A 27083-nucleotide genomic window follows, 5' to 3' on the forward strand; every position below is an offset into this window, starting at 1 on the left:
GCGGATTTGGCACAAAACATTATTCAGGTTCTTAGATCATTCAAGTTCTAATATCAGTTTCATTATAATACTGCTGTAATCACACAATACTAGGATTCTCAGACAAACAGTCCAATGAAATTTTCTAGTGTCCCTGACTATTTTAAGTCATCAACGTTCACTTCCCTTCAGAAAGGATCTAAATTTCTTCCATTCACAAATATCTAATATCCAATGTAATAAGAAATTTACAGTACTTATCTACACTGCTAGGTCTGCATCGAGATCTTTTCGTCTGTCGCTTCTAGTGGAATTTCACTGTTGTTACAACACGGTGCCACGTGGGAATCACATGCATGATACGAATTTGGTACTCGCCTTTGTTATCTAACATCGGCTTGCTCTCCCCGATGGCCCATAGTTTGGATCTGCCATTGGTTGGTGCATCGTCTTGCCGGGACTTATGGTAATCAGCTACGGGAACGTAGAGACTTGACATCGCCATCTTAGCACGATGAGAGAACCGGAACAGAGAAATAAACGGGGGGGGGGGGGATTCTGACCTGCGCTGCTATATTTATTTCATTTCTCAGCGCCCTCTTTTTCGACTTCAAAACTCGCACGCAGAAGTCCCCTCATTCGTTCTGATTGGGTGATGTTGTTCTGCCACCTTACGGAGTCTTGTATTTTCGGGAACACGTGCCCCCGAACGTCTTCCACGAATTCTTCAGCCTCAGTCGATGCGTCATAACCGTGGTATTTCTGCAACCTTTGACCTTTCAGTGGCAGTGTGTTAACCTTCTTGCATGCAGTTTTAATTCTAATGGTTAAGTTTTAACATATATTCAAATTACATTATTCTATTACATTGTTTTAGATTGCAAAAAACCTCAGATTTAATACTTCTTTTATCTTATTCTTTCTATGTTAATATGATGTTATTTCCTCAGTGAATTTTAAGTTTAATTACTAAAATGGGCAAGTATGTTTATTCAGTTAAGCACATTCTGTTAGAACCTGTATGGGTGACTCTTTTGCAAATAGTGTTTCCCATTCCTGATCTAACAAAAGGCGATGTGGAGGTCTTCTCTCAATTATACAGCTTTGACCCTTAAGAACCCCCCCCCCCCCAACATTTCGTGCTTCTAAGCCACTTCTGACTGAATCAATTCTCTTAAACCTTGCTTTTCCTTTGGGTCTCTTTCCTGCCATCTTGGCATCAGACACCAGTTTTTCTAACCTTTCCTCACCCATTTTTTCTTTCTTTCATAATATGATCTATATAGATGATGAGTAAGAATGGAGATAATGTGCAACCTTGTCTTATCTCTGATTTTACATCAAACCATCTTTTTGTATTTCCTTCAATTCTAACCACTGATTTACAAATTAAATGTAGGCTATGTATGGCTCTATAATATTCTATTCTCCCCATAAGATTGAAGTGTTTTGAAAAGCTTTTTTATGGGCATCTTTGTATGCCTTTTCCAGGTATACAAAACTTAAGTATACCTGGAACAACCTCTATTTGGCCTGAACCCTGCTTGTTCTTCTCCTAGTTTCTCTTTCGCGATCTTTTTCAACCTCTTTTCTTTAAGTATGCTTGCATAAATCTTACTTGGAATACTTAGTAGAGAAATTTCTCTATAATTCTCCCATTCATCTTTATTCCCCCCCCCCTTTTTTTTTTTTTTTTTTTATAGATGGGTACTATGAGAGCTCTTCGTGTAACTTAATAACTTAAACATTTCTGGTCAAATATCATCTACTTCAGTTGCTTTCAACATTTCAAGTTTTTGACGGCTTTTTCTACTTTAAGTATTGATATGTAATCCTTGTTGCATTCCTCTTGAAAATTTTCTTATATTGTTCTGTCACTGCTTGGTTTATTTAACAGTCTTTCAAAGTAATTACTCCAGACATCTAGAATATCCTTATCTTCAGTTTTCATGTCACCTTTATCATCTTTGATTCCTATTGCAGTACTCTTTCCTCCATTTCTAAGCTTCTTCAATAGCCTCCAGAACATTTTTCCATCTTCCTGATATTTATTTTCCATACTATTACCAAAGTCTTCCCATGACTTTTGTTTAGCTACTTTTACACATAACTTAGCTCACTTACATTTTACTCTTTATTGTTTTAGGGCATCTGCCGACTTATTTGCTAGGAACTTTTGGTATGCTTTCTTCTTTTCCAGGACTGCTTCTTTAATTTCTTGTGTTTGCCATAGCGTTCTTATTTTTTTATCTTTGCAGATAACTTCACCACATGTCTCCCTAGCTGAATCAATCAGTGTCTTTTTTAGAGTTTGCCACTGACACTCCAATATTTGGCTCTTGTTTTCAGTTTGTTTCATTTTTGATTCAGTAATGTTTGTATAGTTGAGTCTACAATTTACCTGTGAAAGTTGCTCAACTTTAATTCTCTTTAAAACTTTCTTACATATTGTTCTTTTCAAAGTAATATCCATTTTTTATCCAGTTAGTACTAAGTAATGGTCACTGTCCAATTTCAAATCCTCTGTACACTTGTATCCTGAACCAGCATGATGATATCACTATCAAGAATGATGTAGTCAATGAGGCTTTTCTTATGTCATCTTTCCATGTGAACTTTTGCACATCTTTGTATACCTTATGTTGTATTCCTTATCCTTATGTTGAAACATGGTGTTAGTAATGACTAGTCCGTGTCCTGAGCAGAAGTCAAACAAATACTTACCAATATTATTGGCTTTGCTCTTTTCTCCAAATTTTCCCTGTTCCTGTATGCCTGCCTAGTTGGATTCATTACTTACTTTACCTGTTTAGATCTCCAAAAAGGACCACTTTTCCATTTTTTTTGTCATCTGCCTGTTCTAATGACTCAAATTCCTCCACTTCTTCCTTAGAAGAACCTTCTGTGCAACCAAAGGCACAAATAATTTTCATTTTCCTTTTTCCTATTTTGAAGTTTCCCACATAACACTGCTCGGAACTTCCTTCCAGTCAAGTTTATGTTTATGTTTGGTGTTGATGCTATCGCTACTCTGGACTGCTAAACTTCCTACATCTTTTTTCCTTGCTCTTCAGTTCTTCTAACTTTCTTACTTTCAACATTGATCTTGCATTCCAAGTTCCAATCCACATTGGTATTTCTTTACATTCCTGATTTTCTTTTCTTCAGGTAATTAGGTAATTTACTGTATTTCTCTTAATTTCTTCATTATGTATTGCTGTATTTTGCCTGCTGATTCTTATCACCCTTGTCCCATTGAAGGAATGCTAGGAACTTGGGGGAAATGGTTTGAAGCTTCCTCTATAGTAATATGCTTGGGAAAATAGTACGGTACTTTCCCCTTGCTTTCTGCACTTCAGTTTTACAATAATTTATGTTATTGATTATGCTTGTCTAACATTGCCAAGCTAGTCAACTAAATCTATGCCAGTACCAACTAATAACAAGACTGCTGCATTCTGCCATTTTTCACCTGTTAGCATTTAGCTGGGCTCAGTAGAATGACTGACCTTCATGCCTAGGGTGGCCCCACCAAGAGTATATACTCCTCACGTGCTTTTCCCATTTCACTCAGGGTCAATTCTGCCATGATGAGGCAGCTAATATAACTTGGGAAATATATATATTGGAAATTTCTCACTTTATTTTTTCTTTACTTGCTTGTGAATTTTTGTTCTCTCATTTGTCTTGTTTCTTCTTTTTTCCTTCATTTCATCTATACCCCCCCCCTACTAATAATAGATTGGCTATGTAACCATAATACTATTGTCAACTGAACATGCCGATTATAGTATTAAAAAAAATGCCATTACTTAGTATTGATTCGCCACATCCGTTTTTGAAATATCAGTGGGGAAATCAAAACAAAACTGTATTTATTCAGTATAAATACTGTATTTAAATGCATAAAATTTAATAACATTGCAGTTTTTAACTGCATAATTAACTGCTCAGTGAGATAATATAAAATTGTTACTGTAAAGAATATTTATTTTATTCTTTACAGTGCATATGTAGTAATATGCAAATATTGCTGCATGTCCTAACGTTATCCTGATATTCATATTGTCACTACTGAATGTGCATCTTTACATTTAAATACTCTTAAATGATCGATAAAAAATATTACTGATTTTAAAAAAAAAAAAAAAAAAAGCCTGCTATCATAAGCATTCAAAAATAAGTAATTGTTGCTTAAACAGAATGGGAGTTGAAAATTTAGTAAAATAGGTGTCTGAGGGCAGGAAAAAGTCTCAAATGGAACACAGTGCTCTATGAGGGTTGATTCTTTTATTAGAACTTTAAAAGACCAAAATGTATGATTTGATGCCTTGAATAATAACAGAATAATTTGGAAAAGAATTGCTAATAGGAAGCTGGTACAATGTAAACTTTTTTTAGATTATCACATTCTCTATGGCCATTGCAGTTATTTATCAGAAAATGATTGTTTCAGGATATCCTTAACTTTGATTTTTATAATTCCATTTTGATTTATTTCTAGTATGCTTCAAATTCTGCAAGACTTTTATATAAAAGTATGTGTGTGTGTGCGCATGCGCGCACACACACACAGGACGTCAGAAATCCACTCTCCACGAGTGAATTATCAGAGACAAGTGACAAATGAATCTTTAGCTTCTTTCTAAATGCATTCAAAATATATTACTTCATTTTCTTTGCATAATTTATACTTATTTCATTTTAAAATATCATCTCATTTGCTATCAAGTTATTTGATCACAGTGACCACCAGTGAATGTAATCACGTTTTACTTTCAACCAGGAGACAGTATCTTGTGTAATTAATAAGTTAGTTCCTTCCTTCACTGTAAGTTCCTGTGAAAAGTTAGTTTGAACGAAGATACTCTCAAAAATATGCCCTACTTCTGCTTTGAAAATATAAAGTAATTAAAGCCTATGATAAAAGGCTATGCTATTACTTTCACTCTGTGTATGCAGATTAATTTTGCATAACTTGCAGGTCCTTTTAAAAAATTCAGATACCATTATAATGCAAAACAAGACAAATTTATATTCTTCTTATTTCCCAACATCCTCTTTAACTCTTAAGTATGCATTTGTAATATATTATTGGCATAAGCTTGTTTTCATAATTCACAACATGAATTAGCTTGGATTAATTATATACTGAGACATTTTTACATGATAAGGCTTTTTTTAATAGTCTTATTTAAAAAACAATTGCCTTGCTAAGACTAGTCAGAGACCTGATCACCTTATTGACATGATATCATGAAAAGTTAGTCTGGCTCTGTTGCTAGTATTGATCATTTTCAGTTGTTTTCATAAACTTCACTAGGAAACTTTGACTTATTTCTATGGATAATTTATATAAATTTACCTTCATGCAGACAACAAATGAAAGGAAATGCAAACTACACTTTTTAGTCGTATGAAACCATGCAAAACTAAAGGCAAAGGTAAGGGATCATAAAGTATTAAAAATGATTGAGAAAATAGTTCTGCTGTGTCATCAATTAAAAACAGTGTACTACAAAGGCTAAGTTGCATTCTGTAATATATAAAAATATTCAGGGATTGCTGACAATAATTCTAGATTGCTACAGATTTTTTGAGGTTTTCAAGATTTTCCTCTTTAAAAATGGAGTCATTTAGGTTTCATGAGACATTCAATTCACAAAAGGTGCTGTGACATAGACTTTACTAGAAATCATTATAAGGTAAGGGATCATAAAGTATTAAAAATGATGGAGAAAATAGTTCTGCTGTGTCGTCAATTAAAAACAGTGTACTACAAAGGCTAAGTTGCATTCTGTAATATATAAAAATATTCAGGGATTACTGACAATAATTCTAGATTGCTACAGATTTTTTGAGGTTTTCAAGATTTTCCTCTTTAAAAATGGAGTCATTTAGGTTTCATGAGACATTCAATTCACAAAAGGTGCTGTGACATAGACTTTACTAGAAATCGGCTGGGTAACACACCTCTAGCTATTTTTCAAAGGAAGATTTACAATAAAATATTTAAACATGTGCAGTGCCTTTTTAATATAGCCTATTTTAAAGCTAAATTCAATGAACCATTTGACCTCAACAACTTCATAGACTCAATAGCAGAACAGTATCAAAGACATGAAATATAAAGAATTTATCAGTTATTGCTGATATTCTTAGACAAAAATTAGTTAAGGAAATTAAAGACTGGCAGTGAGTTTTCTTTTATAGATATTTCAAATGAGGAAGAAACTCATCCATTATTGAGATGTATAGATAAAAATCAGAAGAGACATTCATTTATACAGTTCTTCTCCAAAACTCAGTTGCAGTGTACTTTGATAGATAACCATTTTGTTATACACACACGTCTCTTTTACCACAATTCATATGGGTGAGTTATTTTTGTGACCAGTAGATTTAAGTCATATTTCTGGAGCCCTATATATGTGTGTGTAGACACACACACAAAGGTGGTCTGAAAAGTTCTTGGCCTAGCAATGAAAAAGCAAACTCATAATTTCAAAATTATTTTTATTTTTCAACAAAATCTCCCTTAAGACTAATACATTTATTCCAGTGATGCTCCAACGCCATTATCCTGTCCCTGTAGTGGTTCTCAGTAAGATCTGCAAAATACCCCTCTACACCTGCAATCACCTCTTGATTTGAAGAAAAACGCTAACCGGCGAGGAAGAGTTTTAGTTTTGAGAAGAGATAGAAGTCAGAAGGAGCTAAATCTGGGAAATAGGGTGGATGTTCCAACAATTCATAATGCAGATCCCTTAATTTTTCCATTGCCAAAACACCTTTATGGGCAGGTGCATTGTCTGATGAAAGATGTTTTTTTCTTCTGCAAACTTGGTCTTTTCTCACGAATTTTTTCGTCTAGTCTGGTTAAAAGATCAGAATAATATTCCCCGGTTATAGTTTTACTCTTTCCAAGATAATTAATAAACAAAATGCCTTTAGCATCCCAAAACACTGATGCCATGACCTTTCTTGCTGATGGAACCGACTTTGTCTTCTTTGGCACTGAACTGGCTTCTGTCCACTGTTTTTGACTGCTGTTTGGATTCTGGTGTGTAATGGTGAATCCAAGTTTCATCCATAGTAATAAATCAACACACAAAATCAGTTTTATTCTTGTCTGAACAGTGCTCCAAGCACTGTTCAGAGATTTTCACGCGCGTGCATTTTTGATCTGCTGTGAGCAAGCGCAGAACCCATCTTGTGCAAATCTTTTTCATTTGCAATTCTTCATGCAAAATATATCCTACACATTCTTTTGAAATGCCTATAGTCTCAGCAATTTCACACACTTTGACTCACGGTCCAGTACTATATCGTGCACTTGATCAATGATTTCTGGTGGTGTTACACTTTTTGGAAGTCCTTCATGTGGATCATCTTCAAGTCTGGTATGGCCACGTTGAAATTCAGCAACCCATTTCTTAATTATCAGAAATGAAGGAGAAGGGTGCTCATAGACTTTTATGAACTTCGAATGAATTTCTTTTGGCATTAAACCTTCTTTTACCAAGAATTTTATAACCGAATGATATTCAATTTTATCCATTTCAAGGGATGCAGACAACACTTTTGCTTCAGACAGCTGTATAAAACAAACTACTTAATAGAATGACTTGCAATTTCACATGGATGCTTATGACAGGTGTACCAACTTAAAAAAAAATCTTGTCGATAGTGTTGCCATCTATGGTCGAGGCCGAGAACTTTTCAGACTACCCCTGTATAACTAATTTTTTTTCCTGAGTTTTCTAAAAACAATTTTTATTTTTATGGATTGTCCTTTTAACCTCTTGATTCTATCACCAAATTCTTAATTTTTCTATCATTTCAGAGAACTCTAACATGTTTTTGTGATTAAATTAATTTTCTTTCAGATTTTGCCATTTAATCTGATGTGATATCAGATATGATATTTGTATCATATCTGATATCTGAGTCTACAATTCAAATGTGAAAGGTTTGACCTCAGTTTTTCTTGACAAATGTTTCTTAATATGTTTCTTTTCCATATAATAATCTTTTTTATTCTGTTGAAAACTTGATTGTGAATGTTTCCATTCAAATCCTATACTCTTTTATATTATGGATCAAGTTGAAAGATATTGTTATCCCCTCCTGACTTCTCTTTTTCCTGGAAATACTGATATGAAAGAGTTTTCACTAGAAAAACTATCGTACAAGGGGGGGGTCTAGAAAGTTCTGACAAACACCTAGAACAAAATTGACATTAAAGTAACTGATATAACCACAAGAAAGAATGTACTAGTAGCAGAGTTATGAAGGTAACTTATGTTGTTATATTCTTATATCCTCGTAGGTTCCTTGTGGTTATATCAATTGCTTTAATGTCGTTTTTGTTTTAGGTGTTTATCAAAACTTTCCATCCCTCCCCTCAGAATAGTTAATGCAGTTTAAATGTTTAACAGAAGATATGATATTTAAGAATAGTTTAGAAAACTCTCTGGTTAATGTCTTGATGCTTTTCTCTTACACAAAAATATATTTGGTAGTTCTGAACATGAAGTTTATCATTGTTATTACCATAAGAGGAGTCCTATAACTTATTGTAGAGGTCTTCCTGTATTTTACACCTGTGATATTGAAAGGTAATTAATACTGGATCTCAGCTGAACGAAGAGTAGCCATTCTGCAGTGATGACAGTGGTTTTCGTCTCGCATTCCTTTCACAAAAAATACTTACGTGCTTGTCTGTTATTGAAAAAAAAAATCTTATCGTGTTTAGAGATGTAATTTCTAACACTTCTGACTGCAATATTCCTTTTCATTAACATTTTACTGATCTTAATTGAAAGAACTTAGTTTGAGATCCTGATAGATAAGACTAATTTGGAGGAAGGCTGCTGATAGGAAGTTAGTAATATATAATATACTTTTAATGCAGTACTATGATAATATCCTGTACATCTCTTGAGGATGCATATCAGGAATTTGATAATGAACAGTTTAGGAATAGCAGGATGAGATCCATAATTTTCTTTTTACTCTGACATTGTTAATAGTTCTCGTTATATAGAACTTTAAATTTCTCTTTTGTGCAGTACTGATTATGACGTTAGATCACAAATTACTGTGGTATAGTGAATTTCATCATTTAGTGAATCACCATCTTTTTTTTTTTCACTTATAGAGATGCATGTTATGGTTTAACATGTTGACTGCTGCCTGTGAGTAGTTGGTCTGTAATAACCTGTAGTTGCTCATATACTGTATATCAGGATGCCAACTACAAGTTATCTTGCATAATATTTTTCATACTTAGTATTAGCATACTAGTTGTGTGTTCCCTACCTGCTCAGAACTAGAATCCTTCAAAATCACACAAGCTGTGAAAACTTTTTTTTAACTAAAAAAAAAAGTTCATAATTACAGTGGGAAATGTATGAGGAATTACACTCATGAGCGGTTGAATTAGAGATACCTGCCTAGTAGCAGGTAGCACTCCCTTTCGCTTTGATGACAGCGGCAATGCGGTATGGCATGGACTCCACACGGTACCGGAAGCATTGGGGAGCCAAACTGATCTGTGACCACTGCACAACCTCCCACAATGCACGGAGATTGATCAGAGCAGGGTCCAGGGCACGTATATCTCTCAACAGTATCCCAGGGGAACCTCGGGAACCAGCCAAGCATCCTCGTGTCTGTGGAGTGTTCATCCACCCACTCGGCCACAATTCAGGAGCGGTGGCCCGGTGCATTGTCTTGCTTTAGGTACAGGTCTCCTGCGGGGTGCTGTAGGTGCAGAAATGGGTGCACATGATCTGACAGCAGGTCCCTGTATCATTCGCCGGTGAGGGGCGATGGTAGATGTACCAGGGAACTTTTCATCCCACGTAAACAGCCCTCATATGGGGACTGTTTACGTGGGATCCATCGCTTCATGTGCTTGGCGACGCACTCATACCCTGCCATCAATGTATACCAACGTGTACCTCGACTCATCAGTCCAGGCGACCTTTTTCCATGCATCGAGGGTCCAATGGCGGTGTTCCTGCACCCATGCTAATCGTTGTGCCTTGTGATGTGCAGTGAGCTGATTGACAAATTGTTAGGAATGATAATATACACGATAATAGATGATTGTGACTAGTTTAATATGCAAGATTAACACAATAGGGAGAATATTGATTAGAAGAGTGCATTGTGTATATTATGTGTGCTTGTAATGTATTAATTGAGTATGGACAGTATTTAAGGACTTTAGGTGATTATTTAGCAGTGTTAATGTCCATTAGACAAATTGTTAGGAATGACTATAGATGATTGTGAATAGTTGAATATGCTAGACTAAAATTAGTAGGTAGAAAATTAGCAGTGTGTATTATGTATGTTAAGTCTCTATCACAAAAGAAGGATTCATTGTTCATGTATTATAGTATTAATTAATTTGAAAAGGTTTAATTTAGCATGTCATCGAACTAATTGAAAGTGTATATTATGTCTTTAGATTCCAATAAATATGTTTTTTTCTTGTATACCTGAGCTTTGCATGTGTTATGAACCAAAACTACCACTCATAAAATTTGAACCATAGCAGGGGGGAGGAATTGAAAGAAAGGTATAACTTGTTGTTATAGAGGTTACGACTGCAAACCAGAATTTATTTAGCCATAGTAGAGCATTTAATTTATTCACCTATGTGCACCAAAGGTCTGGAAAAGTCTCCCTGAATAAGAATCTATTCTATTCTAAGATATTGGCTGGCGTAGCGAAAAAAATAAATTTGTCAATATCTGAAGAGGAGACAACCCCAGATAGAAATTAGAGGATTCGTTTCTTATAGTAAGGAATAACCTTTAACAGTCAGGGTATGCACGTGAGAAAATTTAGGAATCAGCCAGAGATATAGAATTTGTTTTCCTTATAGAATGAGTTTGTAAGAAGAGATATAGATACTAGAGTAAGGGAAATTTTGTAAGTCATGTAGTTAAAGTAAGGAGGTTTATAAGAAAAAGGGAAATAATATAGAATGGATAGATAAAGAAAAATGGTGGTGAGCCACACATCACGTGGTGGCAGTTATAACAATGGCTCACACACAGCCGGTAGAAATCTGATAAGAAAAGAATAGAATATGGTAGGAAATTGATAGAATAAGGTTAAGATAGAAAAGGCTCAGTAGAAAAAAGAAAGATATAAGATAAATATAATAGAGAAAAACCACATTATAACAATACCATATCTATTACAACAGTTATTCAATTTAGTCAGAGAATCTTGCAGACATGTAATGGATTTATTTAGAAGTATAACATCATCCGCATAAAGCAAAGAGCTGACATTAACATTTCCAATTTTGATATCATGTTTAATACCACTTTCCTTCATAATGTGATCCATATAGATAATGAATAACAGAGGGGATAATGTACATCCTTGTCTCACACCAGATTTAACATTAAACCATCTTCCTGTACTTCCTTCAATTCTAACTGCTGACTTACAACTCAAATAAAGACTAAGTATTGCTTGATATAATGCCCCATTGACACCATATAACTGTAGCGTATTGATTAGCTTCTCTCTTGGCACCTTGTCATATGCCTTTTCCAAATCGACAAAACTTAAATACAGATCTTTGTTATATTCCCATGCTTTCTTGACTATTTGTCGTAAAGTGAAAATCTGATCCTGACAGCCTCTATTTGGCATGAATCCAGCTTGTTCTTCACCCAGCTTTTCTTCCACAATTCTTCTCAATCGTTTCTCAAGTATACTTGCATAGATCTTGCCAGGAACACTTAGTAGGGAAATACCTCTGTAATTCTCACATTCAGTTTTATTTCCCTTTTTATATATGGGTACTATGAGAGCTCTACTCCAATCATCGAGAATTCGTCCCTCTGTCCAGGCATTCTGAACTATGCAGTGCAGCCACTGTAAGACTTTTATACCACCATACTTCAGCATTTCTGGTTGAATATCATCTACCCCTGCTGCCTTTCCATATTTCAAGCCTTTGATGGTTTTTTTCTACTTCAAGTATGGATATGTATTCGTGACTGCATGCCTGGTCAGTGTTTTTTTACCACTGTGCGGTCATCACTGCTTGTTTCATTTAGCAGGTTTTCAAAGTAATTACTTCATACTTCAAGGATATCTTTTTCTCCCGTTTTCATGTCACCTTTATCATCTCTAACTCCTTTTACAGCATTCTTTCCTTCATTCCTAAGCTTCTTCAACAACCTCCAGAATATCTTACCACCTTCTTGATATTTATTTTCTATGTTTTTGCCAAAGGCCTCCCATGACTTTTGTTTAGCTAGTTTTACACAGCATTTAGTTTCTTACATTTGTCTCTGTATTCTCTAAGAGCACAAGCTGACTTATTTGCCAGGAATTTTTGATATGCTTTCTTCTTTTCCTTCACTGCCTGTTTAACTTCCTGTGTCCACCATGGAGTTCTAATTTTTCTATCCTTACAGACAACTTCACCACATGCCTCTCTAGCAGAATCAATCAGAGCTTTCTTCAAGGCTTGCCACTGAATCTCCAAGGTTTGATTCCTGTTCTCAAACTCTTTCATTTTTTCTTCAATAATCTTTGTGTATTTTAGTCTACAGTTCACATCTGAGAGCTGCTCAACTTTTATTCGCTTTAAAACTTTCTTACTTGTTATTCTTTTCAATATGAAATTCAATTTTATCCTGATCAAGACTAAATAGTGATCACTCCCAATTTCAAATTCTCTGTACACTCTGGTGTCCTGCACCAGGGACAAAAACATCACTTACGTGCTTGTCTGTTATTGACAAAAAAAAATCTTATCGTGTTTAGAGATGTAATTTCTAACACTTCTGACTGCAATATTCCTTTTCATTAATTCCATTGCCTCTGATCTCTCCATGTGAAAGAATTTAGTTTGAGATCCTGATAGATAAGACTAATTATGTCGGAAAATGCATGTACTATGATAATATCCTGTACATCTCTTGAGGATGCATATCAGGAATTTGATAATGAACAGTTTAGGAATAGCAGGATGAGATCCATAATTTTCTTTTTACTCTGACATTATTAATTAGCTTCTGCGCTTATATAGAATTTTCCCAAAATTTCTCTTTTGTGCATGTACTGATTATGACGTTAGATCACAAATTACTCTGCTATAGTGAATTTCCCCATCATTTAGTGAATCACCAACTTTTTTTTTTTCACTTATAGAGATGTCATGTTGCTTTTTCTAACATGTTGACTGCTGCCTGTGAGTAGTTGGTCTGTAATAACCTGTAGTTGCTCATATACTGTATATCAGGATGACCATAGGCTACAAAGTTAAGTCTCATTGTCCATAATATTTTTCCCCATACTTAGTATTTAGCCCACTAGTTGTGTGTTCCCTACCTGCTCAGAGACTAGAATCCTGTCAAAATTCACACAAGCTGTGAAAACTCGTATTTTTTAACTAAAAAAAAAAGTTCATAATTACTAGTGGGAAATGTACTGAGGAATTACACTCATGAGCGGTTGAATTAGAGATACCTGCCTAGTAGCAGGTAGCACTCCCTTTCGCTTTGATTGACAGCGGCAATGCGGTATGGCATGGACTCCACACGGTACCGGAAGCATTGGGGAGCCAAACTGATCTGTGTTTCACTGTCACAACCTCCCACAATGCACGGAGATTGATTTCAGAGCAGGGTCCAGGGCACGTATATCTCTCAACAGTATCCTCAGGGGAACCTCGGGAACCAGCTCAAGCATCCTCGTGTCTGTGGAGTGTTCATTCCACCCACTCGGCCACAATTCATGTTGAGCGGTGGCCCGGTGCATTGTAACTCTGCTTTAGGTACAGGTCTCCTGCGGGGTGCTGTAGGTGCAGAAATGGGTGTTCACATGATCTTTTCGACAGCAGGTCCCTGGTATCATTCGCCGGTGAGGGGCGATGGTAGATGTACCAGGGAACTTTTAACCCCACGTAAACAGCCCTCATATGGGGACTGAAATTTACGTGGGATCCATCGCTTCATGTGCTTGGCGACGCACTCATTTTTTACCCTGCCATTCAATGTATACCAACGTGTACCTCTCTTCAAAATTCAGTCCAGGCGACTCTGATGCATCGAGGGTCCAATGGCGGTGTATCCTGCACCCATGCTAATCGTTAAGTGCACTTGTGATGTGCAGTGAGCTGATTCCTCCCAAATTGTTAGGAATGATAATATACACGATAATAGATGATCTGTGACTAGTTTACCACAAGATTAACACAACTAGGGAGAATATTGCATACATAGAAGAGCTGCATTGTGTATATTATTCTGTAGCTGTGTTAATGTATTAATTGAGTATGGACAGTATTTAAGGACTTTAGGTGATTACTTTAGCAGTGTTAATGTCCATTAGACAAATTGTTAGGAACTGACTACAACTAATACGTTGAATATGCTAGACTAAAATTAGTTAGGTATGAAAATTAGCAGTGTGTATTATGTATGTTAAGTCTCTATGCACAAAAGAAGGATTAAACTATATTTGTTCATGTATTATAGTATTAATTAATTTGAAAAGGTTTAATCTTAGCATGTCATCGAACTAATTGAAAGTGTATATTATCCGTCTTTAGATTCCAATAAATATGTTTTTTTCTTGTATACCTGAGCTTTGCATGTGTTATGAAAAAAACTACCACTCATAAACAATTTGAATTCCATAGCAGGGGGGAGGAATTGAAAGAAAGGTATACACTTGTTGTTACTAGAGGTTACGACTGCAAACCAGAATTTATTTAGCCATAGTAGAGCATTTAATTTATTCACCTATTTGCACCAAAGGTCATGGAAAAGTCTCCCTGAATAAGAATCTATTCTATTCTAAGATATTGGCTGGCGTAGCGAAAAAAATAAATTTGTCAATATCTTGAAGAGGAGACCTCATAACCCCAGAGGTCAGAACATTAGAGGATTCGTTATCTTATCAGTAAGGAATTAACCTTTAACAGTCAGGGTATGCACGTGAGAAAATTTAGGAATCAGCCAGAGATATAGAATTTGTTTCTCCTTCATAGAATGAGTTTGTAATGAATGAGATATAGATACTAGAGTAAGGGAAATTTTGTAAGTCAGATGTAGTTAAAGTAAGGAGGTCTTATAAGAAAAAGGGAAATAATACTAGAATGGATAGATAAAGAAAAATGGTGGTGAGCCACACATCACGTGGTTGATTATAACAATGGCTCACACACAGCCGGTAGAAATGCTGATAAGAAAAGAACTAGAATATGGTAGGAAATTGATAGAATAAGGTTAAGATAGAAAAGGCTTCAGTATGAAAAAAGAAAGATATAAGATAAATATAATAGAGAAAAACCACATTATAACAATACCATGATCTATTACAACAGTTATTCAATTTAGTCAGAGAATCTTGCAGACATGTAATGGATTTATTTAGAAGTATAACATCATCCGCATAAAGCAAAGAGCTGACATTAACATTTCCAATTTTGATATCATGTTTAATACCACTTTCCTTCATAATGTGATCCATATAGATAATGAATAACAGAGGGGATAATGTACATCGTCTTGTCTCACACCAGATTTAACATTAAACCATCTTCCTGTACTTCCTTCAATTCTAACTGCTGACTTACAACTCAAATAAAGACTAAGTATTGCTTGATATAATGCCCCATTGACACCATATAACTGTAGCGTATTGATTAGCTTCTCTCTTGGCACCTTGTCATATGCCTTTTCCAAATCGACAAAACTTAAATACAGATCTTTGTTATATTCCCATGCTTTCTTGACTATTTGTCGTAAAGTGAAAATCTGATCCTGACAGCCTCTATTTGGCATGAATCCAGCTTGTTCTTCACCCAGCTTTTCTTCCACAATTCTTCTCAATCGTTTCTCAAGTATACTTGCATAGATCTTGCCAGGAACACTTAGTAGGGAAATACCTCTGTAATTCTCACATTCAGTTTTATTTCCCTTTTTATATATGGGTACTATGAGAGCTCTACTCCAATCATCGAGAATTCGTCCCTCTGTCCAGGCATTCTGAACTATGCAGTGCAGCCACTGTAAGACTTTTATACCACCATACTTCAGCATTTCTGGTTGAATATCATCTACCCCTGCTGCCTTTCCATATTTCAAGCCTTTGATGGTTTTTTTCTACTTCAAGTATGGATATGTATTCGTGACTGCATGCCTGGTCAGTGTTTTTTTACCACTGTGCGGTCATCACTGCTTGTTTCATTTAGCAGGTTTTCAAAGTAATTACTTCATACTTCAAGGATATCTTTTTCTCCCGTTTTCATGTCACCTTTATCATCTCTAACTCCTTTTACAGCATTCTTTCCTTCATTCCTAAGCTTCTTCAACAACCTCCAGAATATCTTACCACCTTCTTGATATTTATTTTCTATGTTTTTGCCAAAGGCCTCCCATGACTTTTGTTTAGCTAGTTTTACACAGCATTTAGTTTCTTACATTTGTCTCTGTATTCTCTAAGAGCACAAGCTGACTTATTTGCCAGGAATTTTTGATATGCTTTCTTCTTTTCCTTCACTGCCTGTTTAACTTCCTGTGTCCACCATGGAGTTCTAATTTTTCTATCCTTACAGACAACTTCACCACATGCCTCTCTAGCAGAATCAATCAGAGCTTTCTTCAAGGCTTGCCACTGAATCTCCAAGGTTTGATTCCTGTTCTCAAACTCTTTCATTTTTTCTTCAATAATCTTTGTGTATTTTAGTCTACAGTTCACATCTGAGAGCTGCTCAACTTTTATTCGCTTTAAAACTTTCTTACTTGTTATTCTTTTCAATATGAAATTCAATTTTATCCTGATCAAGACTAAATAGTGATCACTCCCAATTTCAAATTCTCTGTACACTCTGGTGTCCTGCACCAGGGAAAAAACATCACTATCAACAATAACATAGTCAATGAGACTTTTCTTATTCCTTGCCTCTTCTCTCCATGTGAATTTGTGGACATTTTTATGTCGGAAAATGATGTTAGTAATAACCAGTCCATGTCTTGAGCAGAAATCCAACAGATATTTGCCATTATTATTAGCTTTGCGCTTTTCTCCAAATTTTCCCAAAATATTTTTGTATGTCTGACAATCATTTCCTACTCTGCTATTTAAATCCCCAACAAGGACCAACTTTTCCTTTTTCATTGTGTCAGTTGCTTTTTCTAAAGCCTCAAAAAATTCATCCACTTCTACCTTAGTAGAACCTTCTGTGGGACCATAGGCACAAATAAGTCTCATTGTCCAATTCCCCATTCTTATATTTGCCCACATTACTCTACTTGAGACTGACTGTCATTCAAGAAGATTAGCCTCGTATTTTGTGTTGAATACTATGGTTACTGCATCTTTTCCTTGATTGTCATTGCCTGAATATAACATTTTGTATTTATTGCTCAGAAAGATCTTACAAGTTTTTGTCTTTTTTGTTTCAGTCACCCCTATTATGTTGATTTGGTACTTATCTAATTCCTCAGCTAGCTCCATTTCTTTGCCATTCAGGCTTCTTATGTTGATAGTACCGATCTTTAACTCTGGTTATGTTGAGTTGGGGTGTGTTTTCAGATTTGTTCCTGTAGCTGACTTTTCGCTGTTCACCCTGGTTCCCTGGCGAAAAGAATGGGGGCCTTGTTTAACCGGGCGACACCCCATAGGAATGAAATTTTGTCATGTTGTACCATCATTTTTTAATTTGGTTTAACCAATAAGAATACAATTTGGTCTACTTGTCTCTTCAAAATTCTCCTGCCTCTGATGCAGCGAGGTCAGTTATTGTAATATTTAAGTCACTAAGTTCCTCCCATTGCCTACATTTTGTGCACATACACACTCCATCTTCTCTCACTGACCACATATCCAACTGCTGAGATGCATACATACCACAAGCTCCACATGCCACAAAATTCTGTAGTGTGTTATGCCAAATAGAGTTATTTGCAATTGGAACTGTGGCTGCCACCATCATTCAAATTGTGCCGAGGAACTACTACAACTAAACGCTAAATACTATGTTATATGCTCTACTGTAAGCTAATTTACTTATGCAATACTATAAGTATAAACTATATTTTTAACTATACTAAATAATGAAAACTTATCTTCTCTTCCACCACAGATGCATCCGACTCAGACCTCACCTTCTCAGTAACCCAAAAAAAAACACAATATAAACAACTAAATTCCAAAAGCAGCACCACTAAAGAACACTTGTGTTACTGAGAAAAAAAATGTAGCCAAATTTAGATTTATTTTACTTTTGTGTAATGTCATGTAGCTTGTGTCCTGTGTCTGTGTATGTTTGAATATTGTAATTTTCTTGATGATGACCTCATAACAGAGGTCAAACACATCGAATGTTATTTTCATAATTATAAATAAAGTAATTACTCCAACATGTGTGTATTTTCTCTTCATAAATTCTTCACAATGAATGCTGACCACCGTGTAACCTTAAAAGAAAGAACAGATGTAGTGAGCAATGTCTTTGTAAATAAACTGAGTTGATGAATACTGTGCATCGGTTGATTTTACAGCACCTGCATTATGCTGCTAAAACTATTGTATTAGCAAATGCGGCTTCATATGAACAGATTGTTGTAAATCTGAGTATTACCATACTCTTCACTTGATGGTCTCATACAACTCATTTTATATCAGATGGGAAATTACTGACTAGGTTCGTTTATAAAATATTTGAAACTTTTCTGTGAAGTAACAGTTACCTGAACTGTGTGTTTCATTCTTATGTAACATAGTTCAAACTGGAGATTTATGTTTCATAATCATTTCACTTTTTCATTGAATTTTTGTGAATAATGTTATGTTTGAAGTCAAACTAGATGAAATACTTTATCAAATACTGAAATGTTTTAGAAAAACAAACAAACAATGGTTTGCTTGCATTACTTACTTTATTCATTGTTAACATGTGAGATGAATAGATTGAATGATTCTTTTGGAACTGAATGAATGATGTTTTTTCAGGTGTCTTAATTACAGGTGTTGTCTTAATCACAGAAATGTGTGAAAGAAGTCCAGATACATTAAATCACTTCAAAAAGGTATAGCATTATTAATTAAATTGACAAATATTGTGTTATTTATTTTTGGTGGGTGGGGGGGATATTATAATCATTCTGTATTTTGTATTAAATGCAGAGTTGTTAAGCATTTATCCAGTGTGTAATTTTTTTTCAAGTTTAATGTTGCATAAAAGTTGAATTTTGGCATATTATAAAACGTCCCATTACTCTTCTATTTAAATTACTTTCAATTTTAAATTGATTATGAAAACATAACTAAAATTCTCATAAGATGTTTTCTCTCCCTGTGTGAATTGCATTTCCCATCCTGGTGGAAACAGTATACTGAGGTATTCATTCTTCAAATGCTTAAGTTATTATTTTTGTTTTGTAAAAATGCATGAATATTGTAATTTAAATTATATGAAAAAATAATGCACTAAATTTTCTTGTTTTCTCTATTTGCATGCAGGGTGATTTATGTAACTTATTTAAGTAACTGTGCATGTTTATGAGCATATTATTATAATGAAATGTGGTTTGAATTTTGTAATGAAAACCACAGCATTTTATTGTATAAACTGCTCTTACAGGAACTATGTGGAGTAATGGCCTAAATTCCAAAGAAACATATAATCATAGCTTTGTGTAGTCATATAAAATTAATTGTAAAGTGGAAGTGATAAACAGAATGTATGTATCTCAATGCTTGCTATAGCCAGAAGCACTATAGCAGATTCTTTCACAGTTTCAAAGAAAAAAATTCCCATGCCATCATTGTTATTATTATTATTACGGGTATCTCCATGGAGTCAGTAGACTCATCGCGGGAGACCCAAACTAGCAAAACAATATCTATCATATCTCTTCTTGAATTCATTTACAGACGAAGAGCTCACAACTAAGTCAGGCAATGAATTCCACTCATTCACCACCCTCCAGGCAAAAAACCTTGTTCTGACACCTTTGTTAACCACACTCTTCTTTAATTTCCAGAGATGACCTCTTGTTCTTCCATCACTATAACACAGCTGAAACATTTCCCCTGCATCAATCCTATAAAAACCTTTTAGTAATTTGAATGTTTCTATCATATCCCCTCTTCTTCGCCTATCAACCAATCTCTGCAATCCACAAGCTCTCAATCTATCAATGTAGGGAGCATTTTTTATATCACTCACCAACTTGGTCACTCTTCTCTGAACCCTCTCCACAGCCTCCTCATCTCCAAGGAATCCAGGTGACCAGACCTGAGCACAGTAATCCAAATGTGGAAGTATCAATGCTTTATAAAGGGGAATAATAACCTCTTTATCTCTGGATGTCAGTGTGTTCCTCAACAACCAAGTAATCCTATGTGCAATCTTGGACACCTTAGCAATGTGTCCTCTGAACTTCATCTCCCTATCTACCAATACCCCTAAGTCCCTAGCCTCATCAATCTCTTGGAGTACCTTTCCATTGATGTAGTACACAGCTGGTAATCTTTTAATCCCAAAATGCATGACTTTACACTTTTCCACATTGAACTGACATCCATTTTCTTTTGCCCATTTTACCAGCTTATTTAAATCCTCCTGCAAACTTTCAACATCAGCTTGATTTTTTATTGCACTACACAACTTTGCATCATCAGCAAACAACTGAATATCTCCCTTTAAGCCGTTTCCTATATCATTTATATACAAATTAAACAACATTGGCCCAAGCACAGAGCCCTGAGGCACACCACTGGTCACCTGCCTCATTCTGGACTCGGCTCCTCCATACACCACCTTATGGTATCTCTCCCTGAGCCATTCTCCTATCCATATCACTAATTTAATATCCATTCCCATCTGCTCCAATTTGCGTAACAGTGTTCTATGGGGTATCCTGTCAAAAGCCTTAGCAAAATCCAGAAGTACCACTGTGTAGCCAGTTCCTTTGTCCAACTCAGATGGTATTCTATTATGAATAGTTAATAGATTGCTAAGGCAGGATCTACCTTTAACAAAACCATGTTGGCCTCTATAGAGTATCATATCCTGATCCACCCATTCTTGAATTTTGTCTTTAACCAACTTTTCCAATACTTTTACCACTACTCCTGAGATGGTGATTGGTCTGTAATTCAATACCGCAGTTTTAGAGCCACCCTTATGCAAAGGAACCATTTTGCCTAACTTCCACTCCCTAGGGACCATACCAGAGTTCAAACTTAAATTAAATATCCAGGTAAGAGGGGCTGACAATTCATTTGCACATTCACGCAACACCCGAGCTGATATTCCATCTAAGCCTACCGCAGTGTTTGCATTTAAGTTTTGCAATATATTTAATACCTCTGATTCTTTAGCTTCAATTCTCACATTAGGTATTGCTATAGGTATAGAGATATCCTCACTTGGGTGATAGACTTTTGAAAAGTGATCACTCAGTAACTCGACTATTACATCTGATTTCGTCACCTCAATACCATCAGCACCCACTAAGGTTATCCTTCCGAAGTCATTCTTCCTCTTACTTGCCACATAGCGGAAGAACTCTTTGGGATTACCCTTGATCTCTTTGGCTAAGTTCTTCTCATAATCTGATTTAGCTTTTCTTACTATGCTGGTAACCTTCCTAGCTTGAGCCTTGTACTGCTCATGGGTGTCCTGATCGCCTTTCTCCTTGTAAATTCTCCATAACGTTTTTTCTTTTTTTGCAGTTCAAGCTTGATACTACTGCTCATCCATCTAATGCCTGCCTTGTTTGACCTCCTGACCATGGGGACACAATCTGATATTGCTTTCCTCAGATACCCGCTGATTTTATCCCAAGCACTGCTAACATCTTTCCCTTGCAATATGTTCTGCCATGGGATGGCTGCAAGCTCACTCCGAAGCTTGTTATAATTGCCTAACCTGTAGTTCCGTACATACCCCTTCTTAATAGAAAAATCCACAGATTTTGCAACCTCCCAAGTCAATACCACATGATCGCTTTCACCAACTGGAGGTAACGAGGACACCTTACTTATGCATATAACCTCTGAACCAATAACCAGGTCCAACACTCTCACACCACGTGTCCCTTCAGTTATGTGCTGTTTCAAGTAATTGTCTCGTAGAAGATGTATGAACTCCATTTCCTTTTTGCTACGTGATAATTCCTCCTTCCAATTGATATCACCATAATTAAAATCCCCCATAATAATCACTAAGCCTTCACTCATTGCACTAAGTTGCTGATGCATGAATTCAATATCTCCCCCCGTACTCCCTGGCCTATAGCAGCATCCAACTGTATATTTGGTTGCGTTGGTCACTATTTCGCACCAGACTGCCTCAAATGAACTCTCATTCACATGTCTATCATCATGATATACTACTTTCTTTGGCTGCAACACATCAGCTATCATCAACAGTACTCCTCCTCCTGTTCTATCTTCTCTATCCTCCCTGAAAATACTGTACCCATCACATTCAATTCCAGTGACCACATCTTCTGCTGACAGCCAAGTTTCACTAATGCCTACAACTTTTGGTGAGATTTCACTGACTAATGCCAAAAATTCTTCTCTCTTATTTCGAATGCTTCTAGCATTGGTATACAAAAATTGCAGATTCCCTCTAGATCTTGTACCGGCTTTAGAACTGATATATAAGTCACTAACTACCATAGTCCTATGCTGATTTTTATCCCCTCTCTTCTGCAATTTATTCTGCCTATAAGGATCAATAAATACACAATCAGTGCTAAAGTTTCTCTCTCTTACACTCAACCTTTTCAATATTAGTTTCCCTGCCCAATAACTTCAACCTGTTCAGAAAACAATAACTTCTTCAATCGCTTATGTCCTTCCATGTTAAGATGCAGTCCATCTCTAGCATACAACTGCCTTTTTCCTTCAAACACACTCCAAACATCAACAAACTCCAGACCTCTTTTTCTGCACATTCTTGCAATCATATCATTCATTATCATTGCTCGTCTACTTAACTCATAATTGTCAAAACGAGGCAGCACACACACACTATTCTCCCATTGACACTTTTCCTCTTCACAATATCTAATAATGTTCTTAAATCTTTTCCTACCCGATTTATACTACCTCTCAGGTCATTCGTACCCACCATAACTATCATCTTGTCTGCTTCATGCCCTCTCTTTATTGCTAAAGCCACTCTTTCTATTGTCCCATCAGCCAAGCACTCCTCATGCATACCACTCTCCATACCCTTAATCATAGAATCACCATATATTTTACCACTCTTAACTTCATTCAAGTCCACACTCATGGACTCATTCTCTACACTATTCAGCATGACTCTCCCAGCTTCATTACTCAACTCTCTATTACTTACCCCCCCACTCTCACTACATCTCATTTCTTCTAGGCCACTTGTGGTTTTATTATGTTGACTCCCAATCACTCCCATACTATTTATTACTGAATCATTCACCAAAGACTCACCCATATGTAATCCTGTTCTAGTTACTTCAGCTAAAGTAATCTCTGTAGTCCTAATTTCTCTGTTTAACATATTAAACTCAGCTTTAACTTCCAGTATCTCCTTACCGATCACTTCCACTTCCTCATGAAGAAGATGAAGGTCATTTTTCATTTTCATAAACTCCCGCCGAAGTTCTTCCGCTACGGTCCCGATGTCAGCTTCCATTCCTAAACGCTCCAGCCTATCCCGACACTTCTCACATACGTCGACATTTTCGTTCTTCTCATTTTGCCAGACCGACCACAGATCCTTCACATTTTTCGGTGCATACATGTAGCAGTTTCCGCAACGCATCCATTGCGAAAAATCTAACGCTGAGCCAGCCTTTCGTGTAGTAGTAGAAGTCCTGCGCGCCGCTGACGTACGTTTCTTGTTGGACGCCATCTTTACACGTTGATATAGTGAAACAAACGGCAGTGAAAACACAATATATACAACACAGTTCTAAACAATAATACCACTGAAGGACACTTGTTTCTAACTGATGCACAATTGCAGCACAATTTGTGACAAAAAGCCACACTATATTTAACTTTAAAAACACGTTTTCTAGACTAGCTAAACTCGACCGCCACATTTACCAAGGACACTAGGCTAAACCAAGGACTCCTATGCTAAAGGAAATTCATTGTAAACAAAACTTTCACTGTAAGAAACTATTCCTTTTGTTTTTACAAGTTTCTTATAATGAGAGTTGACTGAATTAAAGTGAGAAACATTATTTTTATTTATTTATTAAGAATTACATCAATAATAATTCAGGTTTGTCATTTGAAATTCCTTGCAATTCAAAAAGTTATTGAATAAGATATAAGGTGCTTTTTTTTTTTTTTTTTTTTTTTTTAAATCGATTTGTGAATATCTTCCTTCTGAAATTACTGGGGTATTTTTTACATAGGTTTACATAACTACTTATGTGTGTTCAAAATTTCATTATACTTGATTAGTCTGACTAGACAAAGTGCAACATTAGATATTGTTAATTTGCTTCTTTGAAAACTTTCTTCACTAAATCTTGCTTCTTTGAAAGTTGTAAACCTATAGTGCATTAGTCATAGTACATGCAGTAATCTGTTACTGTAGCAAACTTCTAGAAACCACAGTAGTAATTTGTTATGGTGTATAGCTTGCCATAGTGAATTTCATTTAGTACTTTGATCAGTATTTTTAAGTAGGTTTTTATGGTGAATTAGTTTGCTATAGTGAGAGTATTATAGATTGCTCACTATTGCAAACATCATTATCACAAACTATTGGAAAGTCTTAACTAAAGCTACACGAGTAATCATGCTGCATTAAAAGAAATTCAATATACGTGGGCGTCAATAAGTAATAAGACTATATTTATACAGAAAACAGATTACCTTTAATCGTCATCATTTACATGGTCTTTTTCGAAGTAACTACTGTGAGATGCGATGCATTTGTCCCAACGTTGCGTCCACGTCTTAAACACGTGAGAGTCCATTTTTTGAGAGTTCTTTCAAAACCGGCTCCGTAGCTTTTACACATGTTTTGTTGCTTTCGAAATGGCAGTCTCTTGGTGGTTTCTTGAGCTGAGGAAACAGCCAGAAATTGCACAGTGCGAGATCAGGACTGTATGGCGGGTGTGGTAGGATATCTGTGTTGTTCTTCTGCAAAACGTCCACTACACAACCAGCAATATGTGGCCTTGCATTATTGTGGTGCAGTAAGAAGCCATTCTTCAGCAATGGATGCTTCCTTTTGACGTGCTTGATGATAATCGCTGCTGTGTTGATCATCGTCTCTGTGATGGACGTTGAAGGTCTTCCCTCACGTTCAAGATCTTCCACATTTTGCCTTCCTTCCTTAAAAGTTTTATGCCAGCAAAAACACTTGCCCTCGACATTGCTTCATCGTGAAAAGCTTCGCGTATCATGTTAAAAGTATCTGATGCCAATTTTTGCAAACGCACACAAAATTTAATCGCATAACGCTGTTCCAAGGACGCTTCCAATTCGAACTCTGGTCGCACCTCGTAGGCGCGCCGATGAGCACTTGCGTTTAGTCACGTGATACTCTGGCACACCAACCCATATATGCCATCTATCAACCTCTTTTGTTAATACATACAGCAACATTTCTTTATTCCACAGAAATTAATATTGTGATGAGTGGTTTCGCCACAGTAAAATTAGTCTTATTACTTATTGAACAGCCCACGTACAAGCTATTCGAATACAATTGACTTTCCCTAGAGATTCATTATGATAAGAGTTAGCTGCTGTACATTCACACTAGATGGTATAAGGACTAGCTAATCTGGAAAGTCTGTTCTCTGGAGACCAAATACGGTACTTTTAGAGTCTCCTTTAGCAGGAGTAGTCTTGCATTAGGTGATAAATTCCACCTTAGTAAATTTGTCTTGACTAATATATAATCTGCTCTTTTGTAGATGATATGATACATTTTAGGGAGGTGATTGAAGTCATTTATGACACCCTTGATTGGATGATTCAGTGATATGAAATAAATCCTACTTATTAAAATGTAATTGGGAAAAAAAAAAGATTATCTCTTTCACTATGAAACTTAATATTAGAACAGTAGTTTTCAAATAGAGATTCTGATACTAGACCACACAAAGTACCTGACATCATTAGACCAAAATCTAGATGGACTGATGAGCCAAATTATAATTTAATTTGGCTCATCAGTCTATCAATACTTAAGAGCCAAATTATAAGTGCTGACAATATTGCAGACCTCACAGTAAACAAAATAATGAAGAAGGAAGCTACAGTCATCTGTTCTCTGTAAACTTCTTTTAGTCTTGATGAATTCATGGGAACTTGGAGAGACCAATCGACTGTAGCTTTCTTCCTCAGGTTTGTCATTTGAAATTCTCTGCAATTCAAAAAGTTATTGATTAAGGTATAAGGTGCATTTTTTTTTTTTAAATATTGATTAGTGTTGTTTTGAAGCTATGTAGCTTTGGCCAAGACTGATAGGTTGTTGTTGTAGTGAATAAATTCACGGTATTGGATGTTGAGTGTTTACTGCAATAATGATGTAAACTTAGTTGCATGCTCTAATATCATATTGTCCTGTATATCTGTTGTTGAGGATATATATACACATGCACGCACACAGCACTTTTTTTTGGAAAACAATAGGTGCTAGTATGCATTCTTTTCTAGCAGGAAAAGTTGAATAATATGATGCTGTATTTGCTTGTCACTGTTAATGTAGGTGTTGGTATACTGCACTGTTGCATACTATCCCAGAAAAAAGTGCTGTGTGTGTGTGTATACAAGGTGAAACAAGAAAAGGAGGTATCTGAACAAGGTGAGTTAGTTGGTCTCATATGGACACAGCAGGATTTATTCCTCCAGTCTCAGATTGTTTCATAAAACAACCTAGCCAGAGTGCATATGCAATTGAGATAACATACTGCTCTCAGTCATGGTTTCTTTCATGTAAAATAAACCACCTAATGATCACTTAAACTAGAGGTGTATATTCAGAGTTTGGTGTGTGTTGTCAAGCACCTGGGAAATTCATGAAGAAATAATTTTTAAGCAGTTATTAATTTTAAATAAATAGCCATGAA

General features: G+C 35.8%; 1 protein-coding gene across 3 annotated transcripts in view; it reads left to right on the plus strand.

The window, feature by feature from the left end:
• The window catches only part of LOC150103156 (AP-1 complex subunit gamma-1-like), a 418791-nt gene that overhangs the window by 98889 nt on the left and 292819 nt on the right, over positions 1 to 27083 (plus strand). For all 3 annotated transcript variants that reach the window (XM_090398388.1, XM_090398390.1, XM_090398391.1), the window contains exon 6: positions 18991 to 19067. In XM_090398388.1, coding sequence (XP_090254514.1) covers positions 18991 to 19067 — 77 coding nt within the window. The remainder of the gene's footprint in view (positions 1 to 18990; positions 19068 to 27083) is intronic.

This window comes from Typopeltis vanoorti, chromosome 9 (genome assembly GCF_054136105.1).
Source record: "Typopeltis vanoorti isolate ZY-2024b chromosome 9, IOZ_Tvanoo_1.0, whole genome shotgun sequence".
NCBI classification, from domain to species: domain Eukaryota; kingdom Metazoa; phylum Arthropoda; class Arachnida; order Uropygi; family Thelyphonidae; genus Typopeltis; species Typopeltis vanoorti.